Genomic DNA, 14,286 nt, shown 5'->3' with positions numbered 1-14,286 from the left:
TGTATTTTGATAGAAGCAGAATACTTGAAAATTAAATTCTATATGAAAACATAATAGTGTATAAAGAGATGGTAATGTCTGGTTATCATTATTTTAACTACGCAGTTCACCCACTTAAAAAAATGTTCCTAAAACGGCTCTAATTTCAAAAAGTTTCCCTGAAATATCAACCCATTACGTCAATCAAACAACTTTGGATACAACTTTTTTTTCTCACGCACGTAGGTCTATACTTGCTGCCCACAATAATTTAACCCGTTTCCCGTCGTGATCCGGGTAATTAACTAGTACTTTGAAAAAAAAACCCTGGCCCACGCTTGAAGCTGGCTGTTATAAAAAACAGGAGAACACGTCGACCGGGGACAATTGTGTTACAGGAGACAGAACAATCAGAGCAGCTGTAATTGAAGTGTCAACCATAAGTGCTTGTCCAACTCGCTATTTAATGTAGGTATAGTTGTCACTTGTGTTTTGGTTTACGTTATAGTTAAGTCGCAATAGCTGACAGTTTACTGTAAGTACAAGTATAATAGTAGAAAAAAGGAATCTTTTAACATTTAGATTAGATTATAGATCTTCTTATAATAAAGCTTGTTCAAATGAAATTTATTTTGATACTTTAACACAAATACTTAATTATCATAAGTTGTAGAAAAATAGCCTATAAAAATTAGAATATATTTTTTTTCTTTTTTTGAGATTGTGTTTATAAAAAAATATTATTTGATACTTTATGGTAAAAAAAAACTCCAAGAATATTTTACTTTTATAGACATTAAGTCGTAAAAAAATAAGAAAAAAGTGTTAAATATTTATTTAATAATAATATAATTATTTTTTTAAAATATGTGATTTTTGAGATAAAATATAACTACATGAATATTTTTTCCTTAGATTGAACCATGATGATGCTGAAGGAGATTATCGTTCTTGGGCTGGTTCTTGCCCTTGTTGCCGCTGATTCTGACCCTAGGGATACTTTTTGTTCTGGGAAATGTGCAGTTCACCAACATGATGTCGACAAGTGTGTGCTGGACAATGGTAAACGTTTTTAAAACTAATTTCTCAAACACTGTCTTGCATGTAGGCCACTTGTCAACGTTTAAATACAGTTTTAAACTACCTTGTTTGCGAAAAAAACAATGGACTGAAATTTATCGGAAATTGCTTGTTGAATCATATAGTTGATATACATTTAACTACAATATATATCGTTATTACGTTTATTCAACATTTAAGATTTAGCCTTGGTCTAATTGTATTAGCGTTGAAGATTTAGCCTTACTCTAATTCTATTAGTCTAGAGATCTATCTTTGATCTAATTGTATTAGCGTTGAAGATTTAGCCTTACTCTAATTCTATTAGTCTAGAGATCTATCTTTGATCTAATTGTATTAGCGTTGAAGATTTAGCCTTACTCTAATTCTATTAGTCTAGAGATCTATCTTTGGTCTAATTGTATTAGCATTGAAGATTTAGCCTTACTCTAATTCTCTTAGTCTAGAGATCTATCTTTGGTCTAATTGTATTTCTTGAAGGTTTAGCATCCCCCCCCCCCCCACACCCCCCACCCAATCAGACTGCCATTGGCATAAGAGCACGGGTACGGAATTGTTTCGGTTGGGACAATGTCTTTAAGCTGGAAACATTTCATCCACTACCTATAAGAGAGGCCTAAAAGATTAATAAGTATTGGATTTATGGAGTATATTACTCTACATAAAGAAAATAAAAGCGTATGTGTGTATGTACTTGAGTATGCATGCGCGTGTTAGTGTCCGCAAACACGTTTAGGACGTGTGTGTTTGGGTATGAGTGTTTTACAGAATGGGACGATTTACTCAATTATAAAATATTTCTTTTGCAAGACAGTATCTTGTAGCTCTGCAACCAAAACAAAAAAGTGGTTACTCGCTAATTCGTATCAAACTATTGAATAGAAAATCAACCTCAAACTCGTTACAAATAGCCTTATACCCCCACCTCCTCAACTAAAACGACGTCACAAATTTTAACCCATTCATTTGTAAGATAACCATATTTGCAAATAAAATTTGTATCCTTAAATCTTACATTTGTTATATTGACCCCCATTCCCAGTGTCCATTAAGCAGCACAACCTTAAAAAAAAACTAACTTACAGATTTTATCCCTATATATATATATATATATATATATATATATATATATATATATATATATATATATATATATATATATATATGAAAAGATAGTAATTTGATTTTAACAATTCTTGAAACATAAAAACCAACAATCCGTTAACTGTTATAAATTGTCCTGGTATTACCCGTTCATGGAATGCGACCATAATAGTCGTATATTACGTAAAACAATAACTCATATAACTGCGCCATTAACACCTTGATGCTTATGATAATTAAGTCATGTTAGAGTAAATGTATTTAACACAATAATGTTTTCAAATACCACTACGTGCAAATGTCAAGCGTAATTAAATAAAAATAAAAATTAATTTTAAAAAATCCCACCCGGAAATCAACACTTGTCAGCTGACACGAAACGGAGGTTGAGCAAGTTTGAGGGTTGTAGTGGGCGAGGGCGAGTTTAAAGTAGGGCCCTCAAGAAACAAAACACAACTTCTGAAGATATTGAGACATGAAAGAAAATTCCACTTGACCGGCGTGTTAAGTGTGACTGGCTGAAGTAGCCATTGGTTATATATGAGAAGGGGAGACTAGATGAAAATATATCCTTATGGGAGGCTATCCGAGTTATACCTCGGGGTGGGGGGGGGGGGTGAAGTGGGGGGTGGGGTCTGCCACTTAGGAGCAAAATGTCTGAAATGCATCGTATAGATTATTTACATATTAAGAATATAAATAGGGAGTAGGGACGCTAGCTATTTGATATTCTAAGAGTGGGTAATCTAGTTAAAATATATTAAGGGGAGGCTACCTTGATATATAATGAATTCTCTGTGGTGCAAACGTTAAGTACCCTTTCGAGACACGGATTTTCTATGTACCGATGAAAAGGGGGGGGGGGGTCATAAGTTATTGGAGACATGAGGGCTGGTCACGAGGTTGGGGGCAGGGGCTTTTAAAACGGTAATTTATATTTCTAAATTTTTATTATGTCTTCAAGGCAATTACCTTATATTGCATAATTAACACCACAAAGCTTAACAGCTAGTTATATGTTCACTAGCTGCATCCCGTGCTCCGCCACGGTAAATCTTTTTTAAATGTACCAACTTGGGAACAGGACAAAACTAAACACAACACAAACGAACGCAAAAAAAAAAAACACACGAAAAAACAAACACAACACTCATAACATAAACACAATTTAAATGCAACCATAAAGGCATATTGCTCACAGTCTAGCCCGTAGCGCCAAATCGCTCCCTTTCCGGTGATTTGCACCCCCCTCAAACTTTCGATTTGCACCCCTGTCCCCCCCCCCCCCCACCCGCCCTAAAACTTTCGATTTCCACCACCCCCCCCCCCCCCCTCGCAAATTTTTTCCAACCCACTTTGGCGCCCCCTAAGGTTGGCACCCGGGGACATATGCCCCCCCCCCCTCGCTACGCCTCTCCTATAAAACCCCTAGCTTGTCCGCAAACCGAAAGATAGAATAATAATTAGTAAACAGTATAAATAATAGGCAGTATTTAAAATATCCGTGTTTTACCTACAATATTTCACTTTATCCATTCACGCATTTTTTCCCAGTACTTTAAATTTTAAAAATTTACAATAGAGTTTCATAACTAAAACCATTGCGCACCGAATGAACGTGATGACGCGTCTATGATAGTGCTTAATAGTTGATTAAAAATTATAAGTAGTAAACATTACATTCAGTGAATAAAATAAATAAAAAATAGCCTTTTATCAATCAATGCTAATTATAATATTCCAACAATAATGTACTCTTACACGTCTGCATAATTTGCATTCACATTTTGCTAATTATATTATTCCAACAATTATTCCTTCTTGCAGATTCTGCATTCACATTTTTAGCGTGAGTTCAATTTATTTTTAAAATACCTCCCTTGGCAAAATTACTAAACAGTTTAATTAGATTTTTCTAACCTACAGTTATTATGTTATAAAAATGTATCCACTTTTTCTAGGAATATTAACGAAAACGATATTTGACATTGATCCTTTTAATACGTTTTAGCAATTTGCGTGTATTTAATATTCTCTTTACGTTATGCAAAATTGTACAAACAGTGGAAATTATAAAATAGCTCTATGTCGTTATATAAACAGACCCTACTCTAATACTTATAATAAGACAATGCGATGCACTGCAAAGCACTAAATGGTGTGATGTTTACTTTTATGGTTCCAAAATCTATAGCGATGACGGACGGAAGGAAGGACAGACACAGCCCGCTTATATTATAGACTAGCTGCATCCCGTGCTCCGCCACGGTAAATCTTTTTTAAATGTACCAACTTTGGAACAGAACAAAACAAACAAAAACAACACAAACACAAAAAACACAACCACAAACACAACACAACCACAACACAACCACAACCACAACACAACCACAACACAACCACAACACAAACACAACACAACACAACACAACTACAACACAACCACAACAAAAACACAACCACAACAAAAACACAACCACAACACAGCCACAACACAACCACAACACAACCAAAAAACAACCACAATACAACCACAACACAACCACAACACAACCAAAAAAAAAAAACAACACAACCACAACATTAGAATCACCACCAAACAACACGCTTTTTAGGCGTCCGCGCCCAAAGAGACCCTTTCCAACATTAAAAATTTAAGTCACATAAATAGATCCTACTCCATAACTTACAATAAAACAATGCGATGCAAATGAATGTACGGCAAGTGGTGTTTACTTTTATGGTTCTAAGAAAACACATTGGCAATGTAATTAGAATTACCACCGAAAATCACGCTTTTCCCAGGCGTCCGCGCCCAGAGAGAGTCTTTCCACCATTCTCTATATTATAATTATAAAATTTCACCATCTGTTAGCACCAAAAAACAAAAACAAAAAATAGTGATTTTGAGAAATCATAGACTAATTAGAAAATAATATAAATAATCTTAACATTTTTCTCTTTTAATTATGAACCTTAACATAGACTAATCAATGCGGTAGTAATAAAAAAAAGATTAACTTAAATTATTGTTGAGTTAAATATATTTTCAAATTACCTCCCTTGAAACAATTACCACAAAAAAAAAGTGGAATTAATTAGCTTTTTCGACCTACTTTTATGGAAATGTATCCATTTTTTCTAGGAATATAAACTAAAATGATATTTGACATTAATCTTTTTAATACGTTTTAGCAGTTTGCGTGTATTTAATATTTTCTTGACGTTATGCGAAAGAGTAAAAACCGTGGCAATTATAAAATAGCTCTATGCCGCTATATAAACAAACCCTACTCTAATGCTTATAATAAGACACTGCGGTGCACTGAAAAGCACAGCGTGGTGCGCAGTTTACTTTTATAGTCCCAAAATCTATAGCGATGACGGACGGAAGGAAGGACACGCTCAGCCCGCTTATATTATAGACTAGCTGCATCCCGTGCTCCGCCACGGTAAATCTTTTTTAAATGTACCAACAGAACAAAACTAAACACAACACAAACGAACGCAAAAAAAAAAAAAAAAAACGAAAAAACAAACACAACACTCATAACATAAACACAATTTAAATGCAACCATAAAGGCATATTGCTCACAGTCTAGCCCGTAGCGCCAAATCGCGCCCTTTCCAGTGATTTGCACCCCCCTCAAACTTTCGATTTGCACCCCTTTCCCCCCCCCCCCACCGACCTAAAACTTTCGATTTCCACCCCCCCCCCCCTCGCAAATTTTTTCCAACCCACTTTGGCGCCCCCTAAGGTCGGCACCCGGGGACATATGCCCCCCCCCCATCGCAACGCCTCTCCTATAAAACCCCTAGCTTGTCCGCAAACCGACAGAATAATAATTAGAAAACAGTATAAATAATAGGCAGTATTTAAAATATCCGTGTTTTACCTACAATATTTCACTTTATCCATTCACGCATTTTTTTCCAGTACTTTTAAAAATTTACAATAGAGTTTCATAACTAAAACCATTGCGCACCAAATGAACGTGATGACGCGTCTATAATAGTGCTTAATAGTTGATTAAAAATTATAATTAGTAAACAGTACATTCAGTGAATAAAAAGAAATAAAAGATAGCCTTTTATCAATCAATGTGCTAATAATAATATTCCAACAATAATGTACTCTTACACGTCAGCATAATTTGCATTCACATTTTGCTAATTATATTATTCCAACAATTATTCCGTCTTGCAGATTTTGCATTCACATTTTTAGCGTGAGTTCAATTTATCTTTGAATTACCTCCATTGGCAAAATTACTAAGCAGTTTAATTAGATTTTTCTACCCTACTGTTATTATGTTAATAAAATGTATCCACTTTTTCTGGGAATATTAAAGAAAACTATATTTGACATTGATCCTTTTAATATGTTTTAGCAATGTGCGTGTATTTAATATTCTCTTTACGTTATGCAAAATTGTACAAACAGTGGAAATTATAAAATAGCTCTATGCCGTTATATAAACAAACCCTACTCAATTACTTATAATGAGACACTGCGGTGCACTGAAAAGCACAGCATGGTGCGTAGCTTACTTTTATAGTCCCAAAATCTATAGCGATGACGGACGGAAGGAAGGACACGCTCAGCCCGCTTATATTATAGACTAGCTGCATCCCGTGCTCCGCCACGGTAAATCTTTTTTAAATGTACCAACTTGGGAACAGAACAAAACTAAAAACACAACACAAATGAACGCAAAAAAAAAAAAAACGAAAAAACAAACAACACTCATAACATAAACACAATTTAAATGCAATCATAAAGGCATATTGCTCACAGTCTAACCCGTAGCGCCAAATCGCGCCCTTTCCGGTGATTTGCACCCCCTCAAACTTTCGATGTGCACCCCTGTTCCCCCCCCCCCCCCTCACTAAAACTTTCGATTTCCACCACACCCCCCCCCCCCGCTCGCATATTTTTTCCAACCCACTTTGGCGCCCCCTAAGGTCGGCACCCGGGGACATATGCCCCCCCCCCCCTCGCTACGCCTCTCCTATAAAACCCGAAAGATAGAATAATAATTAGAAAACAGTATAAATAATAGGCAGTATCTATAATATCCGTGTTTTACCTACAATATTTCACTTTATCCATTCACGCATATTTTTCCAGTACTTTAAATTTTAAAAATTTACAATAGAGTTTCATAACTAAAACCATTGCGCACCTAATGAACGTGATGACGCGTCTGAATAGTTGATTAAAAATTATAAGTAATAAACAGTAGGGCCTACATTCAGCGAATAAAATAAATAAAAGATTGCCTTTTATCAATCCATGCTAATTATAATTTTCTAACAATAATTTCCTCTTACACATCCACATAATTTGCATTCACATTTTGCTAATTATATTATTGCAACACTAATTCCTTCTATGACGAACGTATATTTGCATTCACATTTTTTATTAGCGTGAGTTTAATGTATTTTTAAATTACCTCCTTTGTCAAAAGTAGAAAAGAGTTAAATTCATTTGATTTTTCTAACCTACAGTTATTATGTTATTAAAATGTATCCACTTTTTCTAGGAATATTAACGAAAACTATATTTGACATTGATCCTTTTAATATGTTTTAGCAATGTGCGTGTATTTAATATTCTCTTTACGTTATGCAAAATTGTACAAACAGTGGAAATTATAAAATAGCTCTATGCCGCTATATAAACAAACCCTACTCTACTACTTATAATAAGACACTGCGGTGCACTGAAAAGCACAGCATGGTGCGTAGTTTACTTTTATAGTCCCAAAATCTATAGCGATGACGGACGGACGGACGGACGGAAGGAAGGAAGGACAGACACAGCCCGCTTATATAATAGATTTCAGTTTAAAGACGATTTAATCAAAAATATTCTAAAGCTAAACATTTTAAATCGAATTATGAAAAATTCGGTTCCTCATCCTATACTTTACTTTCCCCAACATGAGTCAGGTACCCATCAGAGCTGGGTTAACTCAGGGACGTCCTGTAGTACATAGTCTGGATCAAAATGAAATGAGTTTTAAGATTTTTGATATCCTTAAAAATATAATACATTTGATGTCTTTACAGACAGGAAACCTGCATTAAATCTTGTGTTTGCAAGTAGACATCATGTATTAAATCGTGTGCCTTAAGAAACACTATGCTAAATGTGATGTCGGAAGAAAGATACCACGCACTAACTTAATGTCTAAAAATACCACGCACTGATTTAATGTCCACAGATACCACGGGCTAAACGTGATCTCTAAAGATAACACGCACTAAACGTGATCTCTAAAGATACCACGCAATAACTTGGTTTCTAAAGATACCATCCACTAAACGTGATCTCTAAAGATAACACGCACTAACTTGATGTCTAAAGATACCACGCAATAACTTGGTGTCTAATGATACCATCCACTAAACGTAATCTCTAAAGATACCACGCACTAAACGTGATCCCTAAGGCTACCACTCACTAACGTAATGTCTGTCTATTCTTCAGGTTGCTACCAACTGGAGCAGGGCGAACAGAAGAACCAATGTTTCGACAACTGCCACAAGAACTCCGCGGTCGAGAGGTGCTACACCAGGTGCATCAAGCGCTACGACAGGTGCCTGGTCAGGTGCAACAATGACTCGACTTGCTTCGACAAATGTGTCAATGTTAAGCCATGCCACAACAAAAACGGACCACGAAAACCGAAGAAGGAGAATTAAATGACTAAATATTTTTAGGTTTCGATACTATTTTATTCTGCTTACTTGTAAATTTTAAAATGGTTGACGCACGCAAAATATTAGTAATTAAACCAAAGTTTGCTGACGCATGATATTTTACAGTAAAACAGCGAATACTTACGGATGACAGATTTTTCACTGTCCTTTAAAATTTTTGAATTAAAATATTAAAAAACAAGTACATTTTTCCGATTTAAAAAAAAACATGTTTTTTCATAGTATCGCTTTCACAAAAGAAGACCTACTGTACAAACAATTCATTTATAAAAAAATTGTGTACATATGTATCAAAGCTCGTTTGGTTTTTTTAATTATATTTAGCTATAACGGCAACGCATTTATATAACCATGTTTGTTTTTTTAGCGTAAAAAATAAATTGCATGAAGCATAAGGATTTGAGTATTTATTTTTAATAAAAGATTATAATTTTGTTAGAATGACTGTCTGTCTTTCTGTTTTTCTGTCTGTCTGTCTGTCTGACTGTCTGTCTGTTTTTTGACTGTTTGTCTGCCTGTCTGATCATATATATATATATATATATATATATATATATATATATATATATATATATATATATATATATATATATATATATATACTAAGCCTATATTGGTGTGTGTGTTTGTGTAAGTTTGCTTTCCCAACAAAACTATTTTTATCTTTTCCAAACTACGCTTTATAAATCAGGTTGGGGATACGTACATAAAAATGATTTTTTTTAAATTCTTTAAAAACATTTGCAACAACGAATTAGCTATGCCAGCGGAGAAGTTGCTAGTTTTTTTTTAAAAAAACGTACAGGGTATTGGTGGCTATACAATCACCCGTTGATTATAAAAGCTATCAATTTTGCACCCCCCCCCCCTTTCTCTCTGCACACACAGTTTAGAAAGTTAAGGGGCATTTTTTACAAGTCAGTTTACTGTAACAGTTTTATTTTAGTGTCACACATTAGATAAAGGAAACTGTTACATTAGTCTGTAAAGTCAAGTAATATTTTATTTTTTTAACACCGATTCTGTATAATCCAGTAATGTACCCCAGAATGTGCCAATTTTTTTTTCTAGCCCATTCGCCGTGCCAAAGCCACCTCCCCCCTAGCTTCGCCACTGCCCTAGTTAATCAGAGAAACCCCGTGTGCTTGAGCGTAGTTTAATGTTATAGAAGCTTCCCTACGACATACCGACTGGGGTGTTTTGATGTTCGTGAGGAAGAGTCACTTCAGACCAGCTGTGAACAGAAGTCGCCGCAGGTGCAGGTATAATAGACAACGTAAGTCTTTTGTGTGTATTGTGCATTGTATATTTGAGTCGCGGTGCAACACGAATTAAAGATCTTTGTTAACCTTGACATTATAAAATATGAAAGCATTTGTCGTTATCATGTTATCGCGGAGTTGTGATTAAATTTTAAAAATTCTTTATATATATATATATATATATATATATATATATATATATATATATATATATATATATATATATATAATATATTATATATATATATATATATATATATATATATATATATATATATATATATATATATATAATATATTATATATATATATATATATATATATATATATAATATATTATATATATATTTATATATATATATATATATATATATATATATATATATATATATACATATTTATATATATATATACATTTGTGTGTGTATGTATGTATGTATATATAAATAGAAAAAATACATATAAATATATGTCAATTATAATGAATTAACCTTAGTAGAAGAAAATAATGACAATTAAGGAGGTTTAGTTCGGTGACTTTTGCTTGCCATAGTAACAACTGACTCAGAGTCTGTATGGTATTTATGCGGTGACCACTGACGTATTTCAATTACAATCTAACACGCAGACAAGTAGACATGTCAGATGTTCGCAAAAAAAAAACTTAATGCATCATTATAAGATCATTGAGATTAAACAGAACTAGGTGATTGAATGGTGAACAAGCTGGGTCAGCCTGACATGATCGATACGTGGAATTAATACACGACACTCAACTAGGATAAAGAGTTGGTTCTGTATTCTAAAACGTTTAAACTTTTCAAATAGGCCTACCATGATTTTTTGATATGTAAAATCGGGCTACTTTACTTTTTTTTTATTTGCCTCCATAGCATTTATTCAATGTTCGAACTCTGGACTTTTAGTTTAGAAACCGTAAGCTTTTACCGACCCGACCACGCCAACCCTTATTGTTTTATATGAATCTGAACTTTTTGTAATTTTTTTTTTTGCATAACTTAATTCCTCTGTTTTCTCGCATTTGATTCTTGTGGGTCGAAACATGGGAACAAAATTGTAACCTTCATCAACCAGTCCGATTAAAAAAAAAATTTAAGACGAAGGTCAAGATCCGATGACAATACAAATGTGACATGAAATTTGACATGGTTAAATATTAAAAGAAAACGTACGAAGCATTAGTATTTATATAGTAAGTACTAGTTTTTTTTTTCTTCTTCTTCGCTCTTAATTTTAGTTGGAAGGGATCCCCTCCAGCACAATGAGATATACGTGTCAACTAGTTATGCGCCGTTGCGGCCATTGACTCCGATTTTAAGCCTGCTTTTCTTTTTGGATTTCCATAGCCTTTGTCCGACCAAGAACAAACTACAAGGCAGCAGTTAATTGACTTTCGAGTTGTCTCTCCTAGGCGAGTGGCTGTCACCAAGCTAACGAGCCTCATATGCCCGAACTCGAGACTTTTCGGTTTAGCAACCATGAGCTTTACCAACTCGACCACTCCGACCCTACGTACAAGTTATATATCGCGATATTTTCATAGTTCCATGAGTACACATATATATCTTCTACATTTCTTCTGCTAAAGGGAGGGAGTACCCCCAACCAGGAAGAGAATTATGGAAGAAATGCTAATTAAAATTCCATCACGATAAGTAAACCAAGATGACCGTTTGCTATTTACATATCATAATCAGGGACTGGAAATAACACTATCTGGTTTTTATTAGTTTTGAGACATTTATTACAGCATATTTTTCAGTTTAGAAAATAATTTGTTAAATTTAATTTTTTAAATATTAATTGTTGATGTAGATTCAAGAAGTAGAAACGAAACAGAATGTAGAGTTATTTACCTTAGATTGCTTGTAGCTTCTGTTGAACCGCCCCTAGTTGGTTTGATTAAAAACAAACAAGCATACGTTTGTTGTAGGCTAGGGCTAATCCTCATTGTTGACTCAATTGCAAGTAATTAAAAACAACAACAACATCCCCAGCTGTCGCAAGCTTGTGGCCCAAGGTTATAAAAACACCACAACAGAGCGGTTGGTTGCAGGCGATGTTTGGAAGAAACAACAAAAAACAGGAGTTGTACTTGAACTCACTGCCCTCTAAAGCTATAGTTGTCACAAGTCTACGGTGTATGATGTTTTACTTTACCGTTACATTTAACTAGTAGTGGTTTTAAAAAAAAACACTATGCTAAAATGTGTTTTTTGGATTTAGATCAAATGTTATGGTTCTGAATGTGATAAAAATACGTAAGATTTTGTAGCTCTAACTTTTAATCAAGTGTATATATATATATATATATATATATATATATATATATATATATAGAGAGAGAGAGAGAGAGAGAGAGAGAGAGAGAGAGAGAGAGAGAGAGATAGATAGATAGATAGATAGATATATAATACAAAATAAATAAATATATATTGGTATATTTTTACAAATATATGCATACATATATTATATTATATATACATACATACATACATATATATATATATACATATATATATATATATATATATATATATATATATATATATATATATATATATATATATGTATATAATTATAATATATATATATATATATATATAACACATATAATTACCTGTATGATTTTACCCTTAATAGCTGAACAACATGGTGATGAAGGAAGCTCTGATACTTAGTCTAATGATTGTCCTTGTCGCCTCGTCCTCAGGCCTACAAGATACCTACTGTAACAAAACATGTAAAGAATATCACATGATGTCGGAGATATGTTATGATGATGCTGGTAAACATTGTTCATTCTTTTTTAATGATAATGAGAGCTTCGATTTAATCTGATTTTTTAAAATAAATTTTCCCTGTAAAATAACATTTATTTGATTAAAAAAGAAACTGTTCATAATTTTTTTTATTGTACAATATTATGGCTTCAATATATAGAAACTACAATTACCCCTCGGACATTTCTCCTCCCCACCCCCCCGACATTACCCCCGAAGTAATTACCCCCTGTTAATTTACCCCCGCCCAGCAGGACATTACCCCCCCCCCCCCCCCCAGCTTAAGGTACAGCTATGGTTAGGGTTAAAGTTTAGGGCTAGGGCTAGGGCTAGGGCTAGGGCTAGGGCTAGGGCTAGGGCTAGGGTTAGGGCTAGGGCTAGGGCTAGGGCTAGGGCTAGGTTAGGGCTAGGGATAGGGCTAGGGCTAGGGCTAGGGCTAGTGTTATGGTCAAGGTTAGGCTTAAAACCAATGTCTAGAGTTGGTTTTGTTTTTGTGTTGTTTTACGCTGAGGTGAATGCTTAGGTTTTGGCATTTTTTGTAAGGTTAGGATTAAGCTAATATATTGGTATAGAGTTTGAGTTAGAGTTAGGATCCTAACTTGAGGGGGGATGTAATTGACATTGGGGTAATTGCTCCGGGGGGTGGGGTGGGGGGGGGGGGGGTAAATACGGGGGTAAATGATACGAGGCGTAAATGCCGGGGGGGGGGGGTAGTGTCCTGTAGCCAACGATGCCGTCTTTGATTGTATCTCATTTTTAAAAATGTTACATCTGTTGACAAATAAATGTCCTGTGCTTAATGACAAAAGCGTTTTTAAACTTGATTAGTAAACAAAACTGCGAGCTTTTGTCATGATGAGATGTTTTTTTTTTATTTGGCAGGCTGCAATCGCCTTAACTCCGATCAGAAGAAATGCGTTGCTAAGTGCAATGAGAAATCAGCAGAGCATGCATGCCAATCGAGCTGCTCACACGCTTATGATAAATGTAAGAAGAAATGCAAGCACAATAATAGATGTTTTTGTTACCTGTTTCAAAGGTGCCTACCATCCGCCAGCGTAAAAAAATAAACAGGATAGGGAAAAAAAAATTAAAATTATAAATAATTATTGTTTTGATATAATTTTAAATATTTTATCCTACTTGCTGCTAATTTAAGAATAAAAAAATGTTATTTGTTGTTGTATGTACGATACAGGTAATAAAATCAGTGTTTGCTGTACTTGTGTAATAGGATAATTTCAGCACACTACAAAAGCAATATTATTTTATTAAAAACATAAAACATTTTTGCTATGTTTGGATGACTTGACTTAATCCTCAT

At 34.3% G+C, this 14,286-nt stretch overlaps 1 protein-coding gene and 1 long non-coding RNA gene across 5 annotated transcripts; both read left to right on the top strand.

Moving 5' to 3' along the window:
• The first annotated feature begins 310 nt into the window (after window positions 1-310).
• On the top strand, window positions 311-9,337 carry LOC131931442 (cysteine-rich neurotrophic factor-like). Of its 3 annotated transcripts, none has more exons than XM_059288237.1 (3): window positions 311-447; window positions 895-1,041; window positions 8,664-9,337. In XM_059288237.1, the coding sequence occupies exons 2-3, from the start codon at window positions 903-905 to the stop codon at window positions 8,876-8,878; spliced, it is 354 nt and encodes a 117-aa protein (XP_059144220.1). In that variant the 5' UTR covers window positions 311-447; window positions 895-902; the 3' UTR covers window positions 8,879-9,337. The 3 variants fall into 3 exon arrangements, with proteins under 3 accessions (XP_059144220.1, XP_059144221.1, XP_059144219.1); XM_059288238.1 differs by having other exon boundaries at window positions 344-451; XM_059288236.1 differs by having other exon boundaries at window positions 346-514.
• Window positions 9,338-12,217: 2,880 nt separating this feature from the next.
• Window positions 12,218-14,230, top strand: LOC131931441 (uncharacterized). 2 transcript variants are annotated; one of them, XR_009384295.1, is made up of 3 exons: window positions 12,218-12,320; window positions 12,893-12,967; window positions 13,845-14,230. It is a non-coding gene; the product is annotated as an uncharacterized LOC131931441 (long non-coding RNA). The 2 variants fall into 2 exon arrangements; XR_009384296.1 differs by having other exon boundaries at window positions 12,218-12,440.
• The last annotated feature ends 56 nt before the right edge of the window (window positions 14,231-14,286 follow it).

This window comes from Physella acuta, unplaced genomic scaffold (genome assembly GCF_028476545.2).
Source record: "Physella acuta isolate Inbredline_101_S28 unplaced genomic scaffold, ASM2847654v3 ptg001969l, whole genome shotgun sequence".
In the NCBI taxonomy this organism is placed as follows: domain Eukaryota; kingdom Metazoa; phylum Mollusca; class Gastropoda; family Physidae; genus Physella; species Physella acuta.
The sequence above is the reverse complement of the archived record's forward strand: the minus strand, read 5'-3'. Positions and strand labels throughout refer to the sequence as shown.

Bases quoted from the DNA above. Each gene is read 5' to 3' on its own strand.
- LOC131931442 (XM_059288237.1), top strand. From the start codon at position 903: ATGATGATGCTGAAGGAGATTATCGTTCTTGGGCTGGTTCTTGCCCTT. The intron at 1,042-8,663 runs GTAAACGTTTTT...TCTATTCTTCAG, and splicing joins CAAGTGTGTGCTGGACAATG to GTTGCTACCAACTGGAGCAG.